The following is a 24,505-nucleotide window of genomic DNA, read 5'->3' as shown; positions in this document are numbered from 1 at the left end:
ATCACTCACTACTATTTTTTGTCAGTGCTTGAATAGTAGGCCAGTACCAGAGGATTGGAAATTAGTTAATGTAACTCCTTTTTTCAAGAAAGGTGATAAAGATTGTCCCAGTAATTACAGACCCATTAGTTTTACATTGGTTGCAGGAAAAGTTTTGATAAAGTATGTTAAAAGGTGCTTTGCAAAGTCATTTAATAATTTAACAAATTTCAGAATTTTATTGAAGATTTAACATGGTTTCACTAAGGGAAAATCTTGTCTTACAAATTTTTTGCCATTCTTTGAAAAGGTTACAGCTTATGTGGATGAGAGTATGGTGTAGATTTGGTTTATCTAGATTTTCACCAAGCATTTGACAAGATGCCACATTAAAGGCTGTTAAAAATTATCTCTACATAAGGGGGATAAGTTAGCAAATTGGATGGAAGTGTAACTGAATGGAAGAAAGCAGAGATTTGTTAAAAATGGAATTCAGTCAAATTGGATTAATGTCACAAGTGGAGTACTTCAGGACACTGTCTTAGGACTTTGCTCTTTTTGATTTACATCAATAACATAGATGAAGGAATGTTCAATAAATTACTTAAATTTTGCTGATGATATTAAGGTCTTAATGTGTTAGTGACTGTGAAGAGCATGCTGCTGATTCACAAAACAATTTAGATAATTTACTGAGCTGTGCAAATAAATGCAAGATAAAGCATGTGTGTTATCATAATTTGAATTATAAATATAATGGACGGGAATAACCTTAATAGTGTTATGAAGGAAAGGGATATTGGTGTAATAGTCAATCAGTCTCTAAACTTATCCAAACAGCATGCTATTGTTAGTGGTAAGACAAATTGAATTTTAAGTTGTATCTACAGAAATACTGAATACAAATCTAAAGTTATTTTGATTTCATTGTATAGGCCAATAGTTAGGCCACATTTAGAATACTGTGTTCAGTCTTGGGCTTGTTATCTTAGGAACTGTTTGAAAGGGGTCAAATAAAGGTTACTAGATGATGCTTGGAATGGATGGGTTGTTATATCTGGAAAAACTGAAATCTCTCAAGCTGTTTTCTCTTGAAAACAAAAAAGTTAGAAGGGATCTGATTGAGATGTTTGGGATTGTAAAGAGAATTGACAAGGCTGATGCATCATCTTTTTTCATACTTAACAACGAAAATAGTAAATCTAGAGGACACAAATATAAATTTTAGCAAGGTAAGAGTCACCTTCAGCTAAGACAGTTTCATTTTCTTTGAAAGGATGGTTGGCCTTCAGAACGGGTTTCAGATGTTATAGAAAGAGTAAATTTCAGCAAGTTTAAGAAAAAGCTTGACAAGTAAGTAAATGCTGGCTTTAAGATTTTTTTATTTAATTATTTTAATTTAGTTTAAAGGATGGAACAGCTGAGATGGACCAAAAGGTCCCAGATTGTTTCAAAACATTATGTTATTTGCCACAGTTGGAATAGTGTGTTCAGCCTTTGGATTTTTGCCTTAGGAAAGACATTGAATTGTTGGAGGTGGTTTAGAGATGAAATCTGAGATGGAAAAAGTGTCAAACAAAGACAGGTTAAAATATCTGAACTTGCTTTCTCTTGAAAAAAACAAAAAAAAAATGTAGTGAATCATCTTTTTTCATTCTTATTGGTAAGAATACAGGATACAAATATAAAACTTAGGATAAGAAAAGTCATCTTTAGTAAAGACAGCTTTAGTTTTCTAACTGAGTGGTCAGACTTTGAAATGGGTTGTCTTCAGTTTTAGTAGATGTAGCTAATTTAAGAAAAAGCTTGATAAATATTTGAATGATGATAAAGAGTGCCTTTGAGCATGTTTTTTTATTTCAAAAGTTAATTAGACTGAATGGCCTAGAAGGACCAACAGGTCTCCTGTTGTCTTTAAATTATATTTATAAAGATTTTCATTTATTAAATACCCTATGTGATTGTAACATCAATGACAATAAAGTATTATTGCAATTTGTAAGTTAAAGAACTAAATAAAACACCATCTCTGGAGATTTCATACACAAGTTTCATTTTATCTTTACTACTTCCTCCCTTTTTCTTTTTTAACACAAAGGCATGTCTATCCAGGTTCAAATACAAGATTTCTTGTAAAGCTATCTCCAAGTGCTGATGTGAGTGAAGGACAGAACAGTAACTACACACTGTCAAAATTTCTGTAAAACACCCACGTTGTCACTTGCATATTTGTTAGAATTTGTGAATAAATATTTTAATCTGAAAGTTTAAAAACAGTAAAATAAAATATCCACCATAATTTTTAACTTACAAGTGCAAATACTTTGAAAAGAATAGTTACTTACCTTTTCTTCTGACTAAGTCTTTAACAGGAGAAGGCTGACCTCGACCAGGAACCCTCAAGTACTTAGGAAATAAGTATGGCAGAGTTATTTCACTTACATTGCTGCTACCATTCAACATCTGTGCTAACTCTACTCGAAGCTCTCGGTCTTCAAGGTTATTCAGTATTATGAAATGTTCATTATGAACACTCTTCTCTACATCTGAAGTTTTGAATTGTCTTGAGAAAGACCAAGATAGCTTTACATTTAACTCAGTCTCATTTGACAAGAGTTCATTAATGAGAGCAGTCTGACTGGGAGGGCTGATGGTCCACACTGAGGTAGAATTTCCATTCATTTTAACCATCATTACATCTTGCATATCATAGTTATCAAGAAAAGATTGTGCTGATGGATCTAATCGATAGTAATGCAGCATTTTATTCCATTCACTCTGGGTAAAAGAGTTGAGTGAACTTCGCTGGGCACTCATTTTAAAGATGGGTTCATAGCCCTCAACAGTTATCTCCACAGTACAGTCATATGGTGAATTTGACAATCTCACCATGTTTCCCAAGGCAAAAAGAAGCAAAGGAAACCATATTATTAAGATAATAATAAATAGTAGTACACCTCCAACTCCATACTTAATGTGTGCAGCACGCTTAGCTCCTCGTGGAGTGGGATATTCAGCTTCTACTCTTCGGATGCATTTCAGAAGATAAATATTTGTAAAAATATCCTCCATCTTAAACCAGTTTCCAAAATTCAAGCTGGTGTCTGTAAAGATCCAGTCCATCAAAGAACGGATTTCATACAAAAATGGTATCATCATGTAACTGGAAAGAAAAACACTTTTAGTGTGAGTAATATCAGTTCCATATTAACAAAGGAATATTGTGTAACATTTGAAAATATAAAATGTCTTCAAAATAATTTTCCTATTTTTCAAAAATTTGAAGTGAGATTTTTCTGAAGAACTGAACTGTATTTTATATTTCAGTGGAAATTTTTAGAAAAGGTTTATATGGTTTAGAATTCATTTTTTACACAATTGTCTATTACAGATGATGGAAGTAATCAACTTTTAATTTTTCTAAATAAGAATTCATAATTTTTGTTAATATCACAGGTTGTACAAAACCTTTTATACATTACTGATAGTATTTCACTCTGTTATATGATAGATAATAATATAAATAGCTTGTTTGAATTAAAATTACAACAGTATATTAAACTAATATTCTTCAACACTACATAATATCATGTTATATTACTATTGCAGTATTGTATTTTTATGATCAAATGTTTCAACCACATTAGATTTTATCTGTAGTTCTCCAAAATTAATTTTGTTTAATTTGAGACATCACTGATTCCAATTAAAAGTGAACTGAGAATTGTAAAAGTGATAAAGTGCATTATGCAAGTTATATATCCATATGTAATATATTTAAGAAAAACACACTTCACTGTATTATGACAGTCTTAAGTGAAATATGTTTTGTTTTGATCATTAATAATACTGGTTATACTAGCAAGTACATTAAATTAATTCATTTTCATATTAATTTGTTATGCATTATTACACTTTTATTGTAAAGATGGTTTTAAATTGTTTGCTTAGAATTTGTATTTATGACTATCATAATTCTCCAAAGGTGGCCAAATGTTGTGAGATATTATTGGGAATATAGCCGAATGTAGCTTTAACAGTACTGATGCCCAACTTGAGCATTGGTAATGAATTTTACATTTCTTGTTCCAGCCTTTATACCCTGCTATATTGTCCAGGGCAAGTTAAATCTTGTGATTCTTTTCAATACATTAATGTAACCAGTATGCCAGAACTACATATGAGCTCTTTGTTATTACTTCCTTTTTACTTTTTCAAGGCTATCCATATTAACAGACCAAAACATCAACCATCATGGAAAAAAATGTGGAAGAGTATGAGAGGAGGAATTATCAGAAATGCATTTTCAGCACAGGAAAATGTTAATTTCCAAACTAAACTTATCTCCCTTCTCACTATAGCTAGAATTTCACATTGAGAAAGTGGAGTAGCCAAAATCCATTAATGAAGGCAATCACCAAGTCATATAAATACTGAAATATAAATGTATTAGGCAAGTGAAGCAATTGAACCATGAGATAGGTAAACTGTATGAGATGAGAACCAAAGAATTCTCTACTCTTCCATTGAAAGCTCAGAGTAAGCAACACAAACTCAAATGGTCAAAATGACAGGGAATAAGTCACATGACACCTTAGGATCTCAATGGTGATGTCAACCATGAAACTCTTCAGTGCTTACAACACAACAACATAGAATCTAAGCTGACATAAAAGACTATCTAGATCTGAGCAGTCATAAAAACAAGAAATGGAATGAAATAAGAACGACTGATGACAAGTTGCCAAATGACCATTGTCGTTGGCACTACAAATAGACTGGAATTAAAACTCTCAACTGAGGAGTCAATCCATTCTATGGTCTCTTTGTACAGAAGATCCTGGATGGCTTGTGCTCAATGACTTAATGTAAGATGGTCCTTGAGGAGTGGAAAGACAATTGGCAGGAGTAATAATGGAGGAGGAAACATGAAATAAAAGACTTAATTCTCTTGTACGAACTTGAATGACCCATTAAAGTGAAGGTCTCCCATACCAATAGAAACCATCTGAGTTGAGCCCTCACAGGACTGGACCCACATAGTATAGTCATTGACACTATGATCCATGTTCCAAATGAATGGAGAATACCTACTGATAAAAGCATAATCTCTCTCACATTCTGAATGTAAAACCTATGTAGGAGGTCTGTAAATTCTAATGGGAGATGCAGAAAACTTTCAGATAGTAGACCAAAGAAGGTAAGACACCAGGATCAAAAGAAAAGAATAGAGATGGACCACATCCACTCTAAGTTCCATGCAATCTGGAATACCTGTAAAAATTGAATGGCTGAGAAAAGGTGTTTCCCTGAAATCTCTAAGGGCTGAAAAAAGAAGTAAAATTCCCTCAAGCAAGAAATATATTTCTAAAAGGTTCTAGCAACAAAACAACCAGAAACAAAGAAGAGAGCAGAAACCAATAAGTATACCAAAGATGAGGTCAATAAGTAACTAATAGCCTCTTAAAATTGAGGAAGAGGCATCTGACAGGCCTCAGACAACATTTGTAAAGAAGATAAAAAAAGCAAAATTATTTTTATAAAGTACAAACAAGTTTGAGAAAACTGACTTTGATTAACTATTTAGCTACAGGCCAAGTAATTTGAAGAAATCGAGTCACTATTTTCACTTGTACAACAATACATAAAGTAACTCTGAGATTTCTCAGTATATCCTCCCAAAACAGGTAAGATTTTGTTTAAAATCACAAGTACCTTGTACACAGAGTGATGTTATCATAATTAAGTCTATTTTATCTAATGTAGTTACTTGCACTCAAACTCTTAACAAATTGAGTATGAGCTGATTTTTGTTTTGAGCATAAAACTACTTTTCCTCATCTTATAATTTTCATATTTCATTTCATAATACTTAGAACCTCCTGAAAAAATATTAAAAATATTTTTAAAGTAAGTGTCTATATTTTATTTTTATTATTCTCTGCAATATCGCTAACTCTAGCTATTATAATCAATTTACAATGCAAAAATATAATTAAAACTAGGAAATAGAAATAAAGATACCTTTTAATTTTTCCTTTCCAGATATAGTTAATGTTTAATATTTTATTTTTCATTCTTGTCCTTCACCACTTATTATTTATCTCGAGGCATATTACAATTTCTTTGAGAAACACGCAAAACACTTCAGCAAAATATTCATGCACCACATAATATAAGCCTTGAGAAATGGTGAAAAACATAATGTAAACTTAAAAAGTGTTCAAACCTTTTAATTATGTATCTTGATGCATAATTAACTAAAACTCATATGTAAAACCTAAGAAACAACTATAAGTGCTATAGTCAATCATGCAGCCAACAATATTACAGTCATTTACATATGCTCCACAATAAAAAAAATGCATGCCAATTTTAAAATAACCACCATTAGAATAATGTAAAATAAGCTCTTCCTAATGACTATTTACATGTGTACATATTATCTACATGTAGGCTATACAGCTCAAACAAAACATATGAGGTGTGCAAAGTACCTGTTAGAGGTTGAAACAATTTATTACTTGTTTCAACTGCACTTATGCAACAATAAATTTGAAGTTTAAGTAGTTTTAAAGGTTTATTTTGAAATAAAGGATATAAAACTTAGATAACACAAGTTTTCAAACCATAACATATATCACAACGTTAATTTCACTAAAGTACAATGATAGTAAAGGTGTTTAATTAAATTCTGAATGTGACATAATGACTTACACAGAAAAGTGTTTAAAGGGGTACCAGTTGGGAAAAGTTTAAGTTAAAAAGTGGCATCAAGCCTAGAAACTTCAAGTAGGGATAAGGAGATCTAACCCCTGAGAATCCAAATATGGGTTCTCCAAGTAATGGAAAGCTAAGGAAGGACAAAGAATGGTAGCATCCTTTCTGAATTGATCAACAGATCTCTTAGCATGCAGAGTGGAAAGACCAGAAAATCTTCTGAATTACTGTGCCCTTGATGAAGGAGGAGAAGAGTAGTTAGCTACAGAAGATATTACAAAACTGATGCACTTCTTGATGATGAGAAAGTAAAAATGTATCTCAGGTTAAACTGAAGATGACCTAAGAAGGTCGAAACATTGTTCTCTGCTTTATTAGTAAGAGTGTTAATACCCATACAAGCTGTCCTGAGATACATTTAAACTTGATGTACAAGTTTCCAAAACAGTGCTGGAGGTGAGATGTCTGTCCTAGGCTTGTGAGAAAAGGAAGGTGTCAGAAAAATCCAGTTCAAATTCTTACCAGTCAGCTCGTTATCCCCTAGTTATAGGAAACACCACACCTCATATAAGACTCTTATTCCCTGAGTATAACGGACTGACCATCCTTCATGGAAAGGGGACCTTCCCCTGACACCTGGGTTACACTCAGACTCCAGAGGCAGTAGAACAGGATCACTAATTAATTCCATGTCAGAAATGTGAACTTGTGAACTCATATTCAAAAATGTCTCAGAAGTAGTGTTTTTAATGTCAAATAAAAAAAGTAGACAACAAACCGCAGATAATAAGACAGGTATAAAAAAGAATCATCTGAAGTGTAGGTATAACTAAAGCTAGTCAAACACTGAAAAGGAACCTGCAGGAGGTACAAAAAATGACATTGTAATGTTATGTTGTTGAGAAACAGTGAATAGAATAGAACAGAAACTTACATACAGACCTGGGATAGGGGGCACATTGACCTAGGTGGAAAGAATCACAAGATTTGCTATGGGCAATATAGCAGGGTGCAAAGGCTTGAGCAAGTAGAGTAAGATTCATTAACATTGCTTTAGATGGGCAGAAAAGAACCTCTAGTGTGAGAGAGGTTAGTATTTTTGAAAATACATATTCAGTATAGGAAAATTTTAACTTTCATAAGTTGGGCACTCTCAGTGTTTATGGTATGTTCAGCCATAATCCCAAATAATGTCTCTACGTTTTAGAGGAATGCATTCTAATCATTATAAACATAAGAAAAGTATATTTAATTAGTTGTACTAATGATCACATTGATTTTTATGGATTAGTAACTTGAAAAAATAAATATCAACACTGTGTCTAAAACTGTAAACTTGTTTGTTCACTTATCGGGGATTGCATTTTCACTTTAAACTACTTATCTTGTCTCTGTATAATTCTGAAAATCTCTATTCACCCCTTTTAAAATAACAACTTTTGATAATCTTTTAATAATTATAAATTGGATTAATTTGCTTAATTTTTGCAGGTTATTGATGCTAGGTTAGGCCTGCCTTTGGCTGGTCTGTTGATGTAGTGTAAAGCAGTGATTAGCAGTCTTGGTCTCCACTTATTAATAATAAATATAGATAGCAGTATGCTGCTGGCAACCAGTGGTTGACGATTTGAAATTAAGGACAGCACAAATTACCCTGCACATTGAGAAAAGCCTCCATACAACTGGAGTGAAGAGAGGAGATCCTGTGCTTTGGCTGGTGTAACCATCTAGGATGTAACCACATCTTTGAGTTTTGAAGCATATTTTACTATAGATAAACCCAGACTCAAAGAGACAACTTTAGATTAGTGGTGCAGAAATATGCTTCAATTTTTCTTTTTTTTTGCTTTCCTTAACAACTGTACTTAATAAATAAAATTATAAAATAATCAGCAAATTTTTAAATATTTAATATTTCACATACATCTTGTATTTAATGCAACACTATTATGACATTTAATGCACAACATATAATGTTTAATGTACAATAATATGCCACATTTAATGCATGACATTGCACGTGAATTATAAAAGTTATCAATTTTAGCTTGGTAAATTCACTTTGTAATTAAAAAATTGGAAAGACCTGTTTGTTTTTTGGAATTTCATACAAAGGAGTTATTTGTACCAGATGTCCCAAATTTAGAAGTCATAGACTAAAGGAAATGCAGCTAATCAACATCATCTACAACTAGCTCTTGGATTATCCTTTTTCCAAGGAAAAGTGGAACTGACCATCACATTATAGTGTCTCTAGGAGTGAAGGGGCAAGTATATTTGATCATGAGATCTGATTTTCAGAGTCGAATACCAAGACCACAAGCCAATGTCAGAGATAAACAGAAAGCACAGGGGTTACTCAATTAAGTCAAACTGAACTGGGCATTATCACAATAAGAACCTTGAGATATTTGATTTTGTTGTTCTTAAAGTCATCTAATCAATCACCCAAATGTATTTTGCTTAAATGAGCTATAAAGCATAAAGTTTGATTTCTACTCTATTTTATCCTGTATCATAAGGGGTTACCACATGACACCAAATATCATAGCTACTTTATAACATCATCCGATGAATTATATGAATAACATGTAAAATGTTTCTATTTTCTAAAAGCATATAATTTTTTTTGTTAAAATATTTTCTTCATAAAATATTACATTGAAAATTAATTGATCCCACGCACAGTAAATCTTAAAAAACCCTTACCAAATAACAGGGAAGATTATTATACCTGAGAATGCAAATGATTTGAAATTTAATCTAAAACTTATGACATAAAAAAAAATTAATTTGGTAAGAATGTCAAGCTACATAGTATTAACAAAACAGTTTAAATTTACCCTTTGAAAAGAAAGTAATTAATATAGTTGTAGTTCTTGCAGAAAACAACTCCAAGAATCCTTGTTGGATAGCCTGACCGGAGTTGGTATGCTGAAATCAGGAGGTACACACACTTAACAAAGTACCACAGCTTTGGAGGAAGTCTGGTCGGACTTGTGAACTCTCTAGAGAAAAAAAAACAACAATACTCTAGGATAAACGTGTTCGTGTGATTGAGTTTATAAAGCCTAAAATGTACTTGGTGCAGTTCCTTCTATTTTGAAATTCCTCTTGGTAATTCGTGCTAAATAATAGATAATGCTCTGTTTTGTTCATGAAGAATGCTTATCATGACATAGTTATAAAATAAAATACATGTAAGACTGTGTTAACAATCAATTTCTTCTATAACATTCAAACTATTACAGAATTCAGTACAAAACAGTTTATCTTCAAGGGACAGACAAGAGAATAAAACAAAATGACTGAAGTTTTAGCAGTAAAATGGTAGATGATGTAAAGAAGTATTTACTAAAAATTACTTTTTTTAAATACAATAAAACAAATAACAAAGAGTGTTATGAGGAATTTTTAAGGACTTCTGTATTAAACAAGAACTGAATCTTCAGTAAATTGCATTTTATGGTCTTTGGGTGAAGTAATCTTATTTTTATTGCTGAGACTTCATGAAGCTCTTTTAACTAAAAGAAACAAAGTTCCAGATATATGCAGCTCAGTGAAAGTTCAATGCTAGTATTACTTACTCAGCCACAGTCATCTTTAAAACAATAGCTCTTTAAAGCATAAATAATAAATTAAATATAACAATTCATGCAACTTTTGAGAAAAACAAAAGGTGTTATGAATATAATTTGATAAAGATAACAATGAAACAAACCTTTCTGTCACAGCTGGTAAAATAAAGAACATCCAAATATGAATGATAAACACCAAGATGATCTGGAAGATTAACTTTCCTAGGACATTTTTACGAAGATATAGAGCTCGATCAATTATGATCAAAGCAAACTGGGCAACTAGCATTATGAGGAAAGGAATTGGAATCTGAAAAATAAATGCACACCGACTAAACTGTTGAATGACTTTTGAATGTTAATATTAGTTTTAATTTTGTAATATACTTCTATAAAAAAGGAAAAAAATTATGTCACAAACATTAAAATTGTTTGTTTCTTGTATGTCTAAATATACCTCATCCTCCCTCAAAAACAAAATCACAAACATTAAAACTGTATGTTTCTTATATTTCCAAATATTCTCCAAAATAAAAAAGTTCATTGAAACTATTCGTTTTTGTGTCTCTAAAAATCTCTCTGTAGAAAAAAAATCACAAACATTAAAACTGTATTTGTTTTTTGTGCATGCACATTTTCCTCTAAAAAAAACACAATAACAAACAACTCTTGATTAAGTTTAAAAACAGTAACAGTTTCTGAACGTCAATTAAATATAAAATACTTTTTAAGTTCAGTTTAAATATGGATCACACTTTGTTCTTAATATCATTCAGTAATAGTATACCATCTGATGCTTTCAAATCCTTACAGAGATTTCCTCTTACTGACTGTTGTAAAAAAAATGTCCAAATTATATATGTGGTCTGTTTTCAATAAACAATAGTTGCCATAAATTAAAAAATATTTTACAACAACCACAGAAACCTTGTTTGTAATCTAAATATAAAGAGAAAGTAAAAATTTCTAATGATTTGTGTGTGAATTGCAAACATTTCTATCTTATCTATGATGATGAATTTCAATATCTAATGACATTAAGTAACAACTAACTCATTATCCTAACAGAAAAAACAAACAGTTTGCTATTTGACACTTGCAATGTTACAAGAGATTTTTCAGAAAACACTGTCATGCATTCTTACATGTCATTATAATTTTCAAATGTACTTGTGTGCTTAGATTATTAGTTACACTAAGATTTAATCTTATGAACTGAAGATTTACTTTTGGAACATAAACATGTATCTTCCAATAAATGTTACCTTGTTCTCTTCAACATATGAAGCAACACCTCCATCTGCTGTATCAGTCTATAGACAAATATATACTGATTAGTAGTCACCAAAGAACACAAGCAACTAACTACCTTTAAGCAGAAATGCCAATCTTCTATAAACAAATATTAAAGTTCATATAAACAAAAATTTATTGATACAACAATAAAAAATTAAAAAAATGTTTCACAATAACATAGATTAGAGCATATTTGAACATAACAAGGTATTATATGCTGTTTGGAATTCAACTCACGTATCTTTATGTGGATGTAGCAAAGAAGAAAAAAAAAAGAACATTTAACTACTAAAATCACTTGACAGAGAAATGTACAGATAAACTAAATGACATATCAATAAGACCTTCACAGTACAAAGATAACTAGTAATTTGTTTTGTATGTTATTATACAATGAAAGATTTGATTGAATGTCCTGGTCTGCTGGGAATAGTTTATCTGTATTAGATTGGTGTGATTTTAACCAGATTGATGCCTTTGAAATGCCAAATTTTCCCATCATCTCTATTAAATGGTGGTTAAGTAAACACACTTGAATATCTGGTACTAATAAACTAGCACAAGTTTCATTTGTAGTATAATGATAACTGGTTGTGTTTCACATTTCATTTGGTACTGTATCATTGGTTAACATCTGTCCAACCTCTCCAAAAAAACTACATCAACAATAAACTATCTAAATTTTTCAGAACTAAAAACAAACCAATAATGTGTATGGCTAAATAAAATATACTACTCTTACTTTATGATCTTTATTTTTAACAGTTTGGTACCCTCACTGTTAACCATTTCACTGCAGTACTTAACAACATCATAACTTGGCAATGATACAAGTAATTTTCATTCTAATAATCAATTTGTAATCAGTATAATACATTATAATGTGCCTTTCTTTGACTGAAAAAAATATGTGAAGTTCATTTAATTACATTTGCAAAGTCAGGCAAATAGGGGTGTCTTATCTCATGTCTTGGCTATTAAATAACTATATGGTTCTTTTGCAGGATATTTTTTTCCTCTTTGTTCTGAATCTAATTTACTGAAGAAATATACTATCTCCTGCTAAACTAGAAAAACATGACATCAAAAGTTTCTTTAAAGAAGTACTCAAATATAAAATTCATATTTGATTAATCTTTGGATTACTAAAAATAATGAAAATATAAAACGTCATTTACTTCTAAAAGTGTACTTTAAATTCACATTTCAAAAATAAAAATTCCAAATAAATGCTTGGACATCTTGTAACTTGACAAAAAATGACAGTGACACTACTTAGCTTCAAATTCTCTCTTTGGTTGACAGTAAATTATTACTATCAAACTATTACTTCAGCACTCTCATTCAAACGTTTAACAACAAAAAACTTAAATTGTAAAAAGCGAAACAAGAAGTCAATACTTCATCTTTCAGTTTACAAGACTTTCACTCCAACATACCCCTTGGTTTACATGGTTTAACTGAATCTCAAATGCAAATTATTGTGCAAAGCATCTCCACCAATAAATGTGCTCCACACACATCCGTCCATGTGAACTTACGTTTAGGTGTTAATGAATTATTAGTTTGATATTAATTTTGTACTTTCCTGACCCTTGTTTATTTATGTGCAGTTTATTACTTTAAACACATTTGTTACTTAAAAAACTTCATCTGTTAACATCACCTATTTATCTGTGTCAGGAAGATAAAATGAAAAGAAGGTATTTTACTATGCCAACTATAAAATTCTTATAAAGTGATCTATACTTACACCAAATGCCCAGTAGCCAAACACCACAACCAACATGTTCACAAAATCACAGAAGAACATGATAGCATATACGTCTGCTGTCACACGATACTTAGAATACAACAAGTTCATGAAAAACTTTACGAAGGGCCTTTTGTATCTATCAAAGCAAGAAACTGTGGTAAAACTTTCACATAAATGTATGTACAGTATAATTATTACTCCCTTAAAACTTTATAAATTAATAATGAGATGTCTGGCATGGCATCTATAAATAAATCATTGCATATTTGAGACTTGTAATATATATAATGTTATAATTTAAATAATTAGTATCACATTTACCTTAGTACAGACTTAAAAAGTGTTACTTGTATAATAAAAAAAATGGTCTTTAAAGGATTTCAAAGTTACTTCTTGAACCAAGCTTAAGGCTTCTACACCAACAGACTCTAAGGTACTGAAATTAGTGAAATTTCAGCAGTTTTAACTTAGTTCATGTTTCATGTCTGTGGAAAGAATTGATATGACTGTTGAGGTCCTTCTGATTAGTTATCCCTTGGTGGTACAGCTGTAAGCTTTTGGATTTAGAATGCTAAGATTAGTGGTTTGTTTCCTCAAGGCAAACACAGAAGGTAGCCAATGTTATTCTGTTTTTTAGCTCTGTGATGTTTGCTATATGTGTACTGAGATACATCACATCTTTACCATATCCCCACACTTCTTGCTGTAATCACACTGTACTCAAATCACTGATTTAGTCTCTGCTAGCCAAATGACACATTAAGTCTTTTCTTACACAGTTGCCACTTTATGTAGTAACAATACTCAATACAGTGGAAAAAGACATAACAATAAAAACTGTTTGTGTTGGACTAAAAGATGTTGAAAATTACATGTTTGAATTTTCTTAGCTATCTAATTATTAAATTTTAAAACAGCAAGGACAATTTGAACTATCCTGTACTAGAAATCACATGTTATGTAGGGGAGGTAAACAGCCACTTAACATACTGCAAGTCTCTATTAAATATCTTGTTGCAGTAACTAACTAGATTTTATGTAATCTTATAAAACAAACATAATGAAATAATGAAAGTATTAAAGGCATGAAAAGAAATAGTTCTTCAACTGTGACAATCATCAAACAAAACAATATCAAGTGCCAGATAACAAACCACAGTCTATATTACATCTTTTAAAGGCATGTGAAAACATTAAAAAGAATTAATACTTGCAACATGTGTAAAAACAAAATCACAAACCATTTCTAATTACTAATCTCTATAAATTAAAATGTAATAAAACATACGTGTTTGAGGGAGTTTTTCTATTTCCTATGCCCACCTCTTGTGCATCTGAAAATCAAAAAGGTACACTTTATTAAAAGAGAAACAAAATACATGATACACGTTTTTTCAAGCTATATAACAATCAGTGAGTTAGGCATGTACTGTAGATTCTCAGAATTATCTCTGAAAACAAGAAATAAAAGACTTTCATTAATTTCCTTCCATACATTTAAATAATTATTTTACCTTCCATTTCTTATGAAAATAATACTTTGCATAGTCAATTACAGAAGAAACATTTTTATGAATACAAGACAAAGCAACCTCAAATTTATCTATTATGTAAACAACAATAATCTCCAACTTTATATATATTAAATATACACAAATTTAGTCATCTCAAATTTTATATATCATAATGCCTACAAGAACACAGTTATTTAATCTTATATATTGTAACGAATACAAGAACAGTTATCTCAACTATATATATACCGTAATGTATACACGAGTAGTTATCTTAACTTTATACATATTGTAATGTGCATAACACAAGTTACCTCAGCTTTATTAACTGTAACGTATACAAGAGTAGTCATCTCAGCTTTATATATCGTAATGCATACAAGAGTAGTTATTTCAACTTTATATATATTGTGATGTATACAAGACTAGTTATTTCAACTTTATATATATTGTAATGTGTACAAGACAAGTTATCTCTACTTTATATATTGTAATATATATATATAAAAAGTAGTACTTGTTCCTTTAATTTTTTGAGCAGTTTATATTGTAACGTATACAAGAGTAGTCATCTCAACTAAATATATATATTGTAATGTGTACAAGAGTAGTTATTTCAACTTTATATATGTTGTAATGTATAGAAGAATAGTTATCTTAACTTTATTAACAGATTCTGGGTACTGAATGTCAACAGTCTTTTCACTCACTTCATCAAGAAATTTGAAAATTTCCATTACAGAATTGTGCTCAGCAGTTAATCAGTGTGAGTTTTCATCATAGCATAATTAAAAATGTCATTACACTAAAGAACTGTGGTGATATGATAAGGGTATCAGGTATCTCAATGAATCTACAGTAAGCACCACAGAGCTAAAGACCAGAATAACAGCTATCTACTGTGTTCACCATGCAGAAACAAACCACTAATTTCAGCACTGTTAATCTGAAAGCTTACAGCTGTACCACCAAGGGATAACTAATCAGAAGAACTTCAACAGTCAAATCAATTCCTTCCACAAACATGAAACAAGATAAAACTGCTGAAATTTCACTAATTTCAGTACCTGAGAGTCTGTTGGTGTAGAAGCCTTAAGCTTGGGTCAAGAAGTAACTTTGAAATCCTTTAAAGACCATTTTTTTTATTATACAAGTAACACTTTTTAAGTCTGTACTAAGGTAAATGTGATATTAATTATTTAAATTATAACATTATATATTACAAGTCTCAAATGTGCAATGATTTATTTATAGATGCCACGCCAGACATCTCATGTATTAATTTATAAAGTTTTAAGGGAGTAATAATTATACTGTACATACATTTATGTGAAAGTTTTACCACAGTTTCTTGCTTTGATAGATACAAAAGGCCCTTCGTAAAGTTTTTCATGAACTTGTTGTATCCTAAGTACCGTGTGACAGCAGACGTATATGCTATCATGTTCTTCTGTGATTTTGTGAACATGTTGGTTGTAGTGTTTGGCTACTGGGCATTTGGTGTAAGTATAGATCACTTTATAAGAATTTTATAGTTGGCATAGTAAAATACCTTCTTTTCAATTTATCTTCCTGACATAGATAAATAGGTGATGTTAACAGATGAAATTTTTTTAAGTAACAAATGTGTTTAAAGTAATAAACTGCACATAAATAAAAAAGTGTCAGGAAAGTACAAAATTAATATCAAACTAATAATTCATTAACACCTAAATGTAAGTTCACATGGATGGATGTGTGTGGAGCACATTTATTGGTGGAGATGCTTTGGACGATAATTTGCATTTGAGATTCAGTTAAACCATGTCAACCAAGGGGTATGTGGGAGTGAAAGGCTTATGGCATGAGAAAAGAAATTTGCAGATAAATGGCAGTATTAAATGAGAATAGCTATGTATGTGAGTAGAAGTAAGGTACCTTGTCAGAACTACACTTTTCATTAATAATTACCTGGTTTTTCTTCATCACCATACTGAATAAATGGTGCTATCTGAGCCTCACTAACTTGGCTTTCACCTGTTTCAAAAACATTTCCTTCTGTACTTTCCCCATGGATGTCCTTCTGACTTTGTGTTTGACTAAGCTGTTTAAAAATCAACATAGGTGGTACACTACGATTAATCAAGAGATTACACAATCCTGGGTGTGTAAAAACTATAAACAGTAAAGAATACATTTTCAAAAACAATTCTGTGGACTTAGGTACTAAAAAATTTTACAGTTTGCCTTTAAGGAATGTAAGTTGTAAGTACAGCATATGTGATGTAAACTTAGTAATGTAACACTTAAACCAACTAGCTGATAGGTAAATTATGAGTATAAAAGATACAAGAGGAAATCCTCAATACGTACAACTGTAATCAGATCTCAAGTCAGTCAAGAGATGGGGCTATTAGCTTAAAAATTGTGTATTTGAAAACTTAAAGCCATTTTACGAATCACTATACCACAGATAATGATATAGTAATTTAATGACCTTTAGGAAACAAACTAATATCATACAATATGTGGGAAGAGCAGATATAATGTAGTTAGTAACAAAATACTTTGTTTGTTTGATTTAGAGCATAGATCTACCTGCTGTGTTAAATGCAGAGAATCAAACATCAAACTTTAACAATTTAAGTCTGTAGACTTACCTCTGTCCCACTGAGGAACTCAAAACTTTACACATTTAGTAACTTTTACCACAACTGTAATTTATTTATAATGCAATGTTTAAAATCAACAACCTACAATCGATTACATGAAAATGATTTTTCTCAAATGTAGTCACCAGTAACATTTTTATGATCACAATAAAACTATTGGGTCCTCTGAAGACTTCTGAAAACCCTAATGCTATCCCACTTTCATTTGAATAGTTAAATAACTATGTTAGTTTATCTTGCATTGTGAATCTTCCTAATGCTATTGCTCAGCTATTATTTTAGTATTAGATATTTTGTTTTAGCAATGAGCTATTTATTTATTTTTTCAGGAATCTCCTAATGGAAGCATTTACAGGTTCAGCAGTTGTTATACAGTGAAATAAATAGAGGCTGTAGTGTGAAGTTGAAATAAGTATTTCAAAGGAAAATTCTCAAAACACATTAACAGAAAACTCTAAGGAATCTAGCAGTTTCATTATTGGTGTAAAGAAGGAACTTGCAGAGGGAGCTCCAATAGCCAAAGATAAATAGGGTATGGAAAGAAGATTGATGGTTGGTTGTTTGGCATTTACTAGCACAAAACAACTAGGCTATCTGCACCAAACAACCATTAAAAATGCAAAGGTAAAATTATAATAAAATGTAAAAATAAACCAAGTTAAAATAAAACAATGTCCAAATTTGGATAAAAGACTTAAATGGAATTAAAAAGGCCAATGGCTTACAAAAAAATTGAAAACACAAAGAAAGTTGGAAAGTGTCACCATTGCCACAACACTGTCCAACATCATAGCTAGATCAATAGAAAAAACATGTCTAAAATCACTGAAGGCTTGAGATTAAAACATAGGCAATTGTGACTTGAGTGCCACAAAGGTTACACATTGGTGTATACCCAGTTGGCAACAAAAGTGTATGCAAATGGTTTTGGAGAAAGAAAAGGTAAAACCACTTGCTGTGGTCTACTTCAACAAGTGACTGTGGGCAAACTGAAGCAGCCTCTTAAAAACTTCATATTCAATGACCATCACTGGATGTGAAAGCTGTCAATATAGAGTCTATTTGAAACAGTACGAAGAAGTTGTGTAGTGATAGCATTAACCTTGATATAGAAAATGTGACACTCAAGATGCAGCCCTTACATATTCCAAGTTCCTGTGGAAAAGAATGGAAAAGTGTTAAACCCATACGAACTTGGAATTGCCTGTCAAGTAAGAAGTTCCAGATGAGTAAATGGCCATGTAACATATAGGAGTGGAGATCCTACCAAATGCCATACCTCCATGCTATGTTGTAAGATTTCTCAAGGTCGAAGAACATGGAAACAAGATGTTTTCTCTTGAGGAAGGCTTCTTTGATTGACATTACATATAGAATTAGGTGTTTCACAGTGGAGTGCTGTAGGTGGAACCCACATTAGATAGGTGAGAGGAGATCATTTGATTTGATAAACCAAACAAGATGAGCATTAACCATTCTCTCTAAGACTTTACAGAGACAGCTAGTCAAAGCAATTGACAGTAGATAAAAGAATCTTAAGATCCTTCCCAAACATAGAGAAAGGGAGGGCAACAGTCCTGCATCAAGCATCAGGAAAAACACTCTCTTGTTAGATCCAGTTGAAAGCAACCAGAAGAATAGCAAGAGAGAGATGGTGCAGCATCTCATAGTGAACATAGTGAAGGAAGGGGAAGAAACAGAAGTGCTAGATGTACCAAAAAAGTTCTCACTGAAAGTATCAGTGATGCTCTGAACATCAGCAACTTTCTGGCCATTGGAGAGAACATGGAATGGAGATGGGAAGTATATTTCTGACTGACCTTCTGAATCTCATCCACGTGACTTTGGAACTGGTGGTAGAAAAGATGCTAGTTGTGAAATTAATCTCAGACTCCTTTTGCTTTGACATCTAACCTGCTGCAAAGCAATGTGGTTAAAAAAAGTGAGATACCTGTAAAAGGTATCCCAGGCCTGTTTTTGAGTGTTCCATGTCTCCTGGCAGAAAGGACTCCACCATGGCCAAGGATTCCATGGAAAATGTACTGAGGTCTTAGGAATAGATTAAGTAGTTGCCTGGATGATACAGACAATCACTGCTAACATGCAGTTGTCTATTGATAACAGATGAATGGTGGAAGGATCAAGTTCCGAGAGAGCTGTAAAAGTGAGCCAGTTGGCTTGGGTCAATTGGCCGAATAGCAATGTCTTCCCTCTATGCATTTGTTCATCACACAACTTGTCATACCAGTATAAAGAAAACTGTCAAAAGGTGAGTATACCAGGTTTCAGAAATGTTTTCCCTAAGAAAAGACACACAGGATGATAGGAATCAATCAAGGCCTTAATGTCATTTAAATTAGAATATAAACTTTGACAGCTCCACTGTGTCAAAGTGACCATTTTTATTTAGGTGGAGGTGAACCCTCCAGTTTATGACCTTGTTGTTTTTCTTTATCAGCAGGAAGTCAGTTGACCACCATGGATACAGACCTGGGTCAAATGGGCAGGTCTCTGTCAATAGATGCCCAGTGACTGAAACATGAATAAATAATCATTCTAAATTTTGGGGCCAAAGTAAGTAGACTTGAGCAGTCACTGGAAGGAATGGTGGGAACAGGGACAGAAATAGATATTGACTTGTCAAACTTATTTGTCCATAGAGAACAAATGACTCTTAACATGGTTTGAGAATGACTCTGTTGGAAACACAAAAAAGATCTGTCTGTACTTCCACTGTAGCAGTGGAACATAGTGCAGCAGCACATGTCTAAAACGGAGTTAAGGACAATAACTTCTGAGTCTCATGGTATGAAATATTTTAAAATGATTTTAAAAAACTGTACTTCTTTCTTTTCCACCCACCTATGGCAATAATGTAGCTTTTGACTGACATAGGAGAGCGAGCAAACTCATCTAATTTCTGAATAAAAAAAAGGGAAACATTTGTCCTAAAGATTTGTCTGAAAAAGAATTTAGTACACAAAAATGAGGTACAGGTACAGAAGGAGGTGGAAACTGCTGTTCAGAGTCTTTAAAATGTAGATGTTTACCAATAACCTGTTTTTATCATTTTATTTTTATTCTGATTTGGAAATCCATAATGAAAGAAGAAAGACTCAATGCTCACTGACCCCACCCATCACAGAGTCCTATGAGAAGATGTACTACAATGTCAAAAGAGGACACTACAGGGTTTCATGAGCACTATACCCAAACACCACCATCAGACATTATGCCCACAACATCCACTGAGAATGTGTAACACTGGTACTTGGTTGACCCTAGAACAACAAAACTGGCTGATTGACCCTGGGGGGTCATCCATCTACAGGAATTCAAGACCAAAGGATCCTCTCCTCCCCTTCATAAGTTGCCATGCACAGCAAATGTGAGTGGATGCTCAGATCCCAGGGGAAGTAAACTGGAAAGACAGAACATTCTCTGAGAGGTTCCCTCATCATGTACAGGCATCCACAAATTTAAGAATGGAAAGAAGAAACATATATTCCTGGAACACAGGTGAGATTTTAGGTATACCAGAAAGTTCATCTTCTAAGCACGCTGCAAAGTGCACAGCCTCTAAAATACATTCATCAGACAGAAACAAATGCAATACAACATCATTACTGCACCAACACTGCACAAGCCACATAGATGCAATTTGTAAAACTGAACAGACAAATGATTAAACTAAGATTTCTTTCTTTAGCAAGAGAAATTGAATCCAGTTGGCTATATTTATCATTCATTTTTGTTTGAGATAAAGCAGGAATCGTTCCAAAAAGCAAAACTCATATAAAAAGTTCTGGTTGCACATCCTAAAAATGTCCTTTTCCAAGACGCACCAATGAGCATTCTTAAGTTATAAAGAAGATATAAGATTTGGTTGATTTTATTCAACATGATCAGCTCAAAATTTGTATGCTATCCTTTCTAGTCTTTCTTTGCAGCAAAGTACCAATACAAAAATAATGTAAAGGTAACAATATATGATAGATATTTAGTTTTCTCAGGCATTTTATGTTTGGCAACCCTTCTGAGTTAATGGAACGATAAATTATTTTTCTGAGTGAGATAACTCACATACTAAGAAATGCAATATTAATGCTGGTAAGCTATTGTAGCTAGACCTTGTTGTTTAAACTTTCCTGACTCTGTTTCTAACCATTGTTCTGTGTGAGAAGACATTCAGTGTGGTGCTTTGAAAAGTACAATTACATGACAGAAGCTAACCTAGAGGTTTCCCTTAGTTTCACAAAAAACCTGTGAGTGTAAAACTCTCCATTAAAAAAAGTTGTGAAATATATGTGAAGACATTTAATACCTCAGAGTTTTGATTTAAATAATGTGTTTCAATTTTTCCATTGCATTGTAATTTATTACTCATTTAATAATAACATTTCACAAGATGTTGATCTTGATACAGCCCTGAACATTATTATGATTGTTAAAATTAATCCTATAACAACAGGAAGAATAATGTATTTACATTAATGTTTATTATAACTAAGCACAACAGTCCATTAAATCAAATATGAATATTTCTTTATCTAACACATAGGTTGTTATCAGTACAAAACTATGGCTTTTTGAGATTTTACTTGATTGAAGAGTTTTATACTGTTCGAGAATAGGTTAATAAATAGCCAGCTTACATCAAAATAGTGCATAACGTTCACAAACCTCAAACAGCCTACACTTACCAACCAATCTTTTTCAGATTCTGTTCTACCAGTCATCCTTTCTTCAGATGAAATACCAGGATTTCCATCAAGGATTTCTTTTGACAAGGTTTTATCTTCTCCATCTTTCCACAATCCCAAACTCTTTAATATAGGAATTGAACGATTATACTATTTATACACTTATAAAAACGTTTGTACAAAAACTATTGAGATATGATTCATTGACCATCATTCTCTTTCATTGTACATATGTTTGTTCCATGTTATTCAACTTTATGCACGTTGATAATACTTCTATTTTAAAAGGTTGTGTACTTCAGTGTCAGATTCAGCTGGTTTTGAAGAGCAATTTATATGTCTTAATTTAAATTACAGAAAAACAGCAAATGCTAATCTCATGGATGTGTTTCAATAAGGATAGGCCACTGAATATGTATCACTGTCAAATGTCTCCTGAAACTGTGTGTTTCGGTGTGTTTGGAATTTTGCACAAAGCTATATCAGTATGATCTATGCCAGACATCCCTAATTTAGCAGTGAAAGACTAGAGAGAAAGCAAGTTAGTAGTCAACACCACCAACTAACAATTTTTGAGTTATATCTTTTAGTAATGAATGGTGGGTTTGACTTTCACATTATATAGCCCCCAGAACTGAAAATGCAAGTGTGTTCGGCACCAAGGTTTAGAATCCACAACCTGAAAATTCTGAGTTAAGTGACCTAATCACCAGGCCATGCCAGGCTGAAAATGTGTGAGTCACTATCAAGTAATATCAAACAATTTCTAATCCTGCTGTCTGTGTGTCTCACTTACAATATTAAAAGTTATTGCATTGCATGAAACAATTTAGAGTCTTGAACTGTTTTTTACTAAACAGCTATGGAAGTTAAGATTGAAATCTGAAGAAAAAAGATTAAATGTATTCTTAAATCACCGACTACCTTCTAATACTTTTGAAATATCTTTAGTCATAATAAATTGAGGTTTATATAGGATAACAACAGTATTCCAATAAAAAAAAACTAATTTTGTGTTTAGGAAATTCTAATAAGTCTTAATTAACCTTAGTAATGCTTATGATTTTTAAGTATAAATTAGAGTATTACCACTTTAGTTCAAACAACACCAACTTCTTAAGAAGCCTGAGATAACATACATTTATCAAAATAAAACTAATATTTCAAACCTTCAGAGAATAATTTTATATTTCAGTTATGAAAACATGCCTGTAAAAGTGGGCAACCTGATTGACATAAGGCTAAGCATTATTCTGCTTCTTAAAAAATTCAGTTCAAATTTCACCACTTATCTATTACTGAAATACAAAAATAGTTGATTTTTCATTTTTGATGACATAGCTTCATAAACTGATGAGATATTCAAAATCCATTGCAGGTGCACCTAAGGAAGTCATAGTGCCACACTAGCACATGAAAATATAACATGTTAAATTTAAGTGGAATAACACCAAGCTGTCTCAATTAATACACATTTAAATAATTCCTGTAATGACAGTCTGCAAAAAAGAAATAATAATCTTCTATTATAATAACCTTTAGCACAAATCGATGAAAAAATACAACTAGGAGAAGAGCTAAGTCATATACTGCATAATTGGATTTCTTTTCAATGCCCAAGATTCTTGGTGGCCAGAATGGGTCATTCACATGAGTTTCAACATTCCATGGAAAAAAATCAAACTGGAATAGATACTTGACAACAACTATTGCCTACAAAAGAAAAAAATAAAGAATTAAAATTAAAACTGAGTCAAACAGGGCAACACAGCATACTGGGATCTAACAATTATAATTAGCACATTAAAATAGTCGCTAGTTGAATACATTGTTTAATATAACTTTGTATTTACAATTTCATAATCACCATTATGTCTTTACAAATCAGTTGCTTCTTTAAAGTAATTCAGTACAGCAGTACTAGTTTGGTAATATTAGTATAATGTAATATGTATTCAATTAACTATGATACATTTTATAGTCATTCTTACACTACATTGATTGAGAATTATTTCTCACACACACTCCAATGTTTTATATCATTCAACAGCTGTACACTCACTACCCACATTTTACACATTTGCGAATCACTTTGGGTATTCACACAATGCACATATTGTAACATACTAACAGTTGTAAACTCATTGTTATACAGAAAATAAAATTAATGTTACTGTACTATTGTTAATAGTGTGAGAGAAAAATTATGTAAATTATAATTACTTAAATGTGTGTGAGCATATCTATAAAAATAATCATTCAAACTCAAGTGATACACATACAAGAATTACAAACAAGTAATAACAAA

At 31.8% G+C, this 24,505-nt stretch overlaps 1 protein-coding gene across 1 annotated transcript in view; it reads right to left on the bottom strand.

Annotated features, from left to right (window-relative positions):
• LOC143230968 (piezo-type mechanosensitive ion channel component 2-like) overlaps positions 1–24,505 on the bottom strand; it is a 211,535-nt gene that overhangs the window by 10,208 nt on the left and 176,822 nt on the right. The window contains 9 exon segments of the mRNA XM_076465323.1: positions 2,325–3,142; positions 9,543–9,707; positions 10,421–10,587; positions 11,543–11,590; positions 13,327–13,465; positions 14,618–14,663; positions 16,794–16,926; positions 22,198–22,320; positions 23,734–23,910. Coding sequence (XP_076321438.1) covers positions 2,325–3,142; positions 9,543–9,707; positions 10,421–10,587; positions 11,543–11,590; positions 13,327–13,465; positions 14,618–14,663; positions 16,794–16,926; positions 22,198–22,320; positions 23,734–23,910 — 1,816 coding nt within the window.

The sequence above is a fragment of the Tachypleus tridentatus genome, chromosome 10 (genome assembly GCF_004210375.1).
Source record: "Tachypleus tridentatus isolate NWPU-2018 chromosome 10, ASM421037v1, whole genome shotgun sequence".
NCBI classification, from domain to species: Eukaryota; Metazoa; Arthropoda; class Merostomata; order Xiphosura; family Limulidae; genus Tachypleus; species Tachypleus tridentatus.
This window is presented reverse-complemented; position numbering and strand designations above follow the sequence as displayed.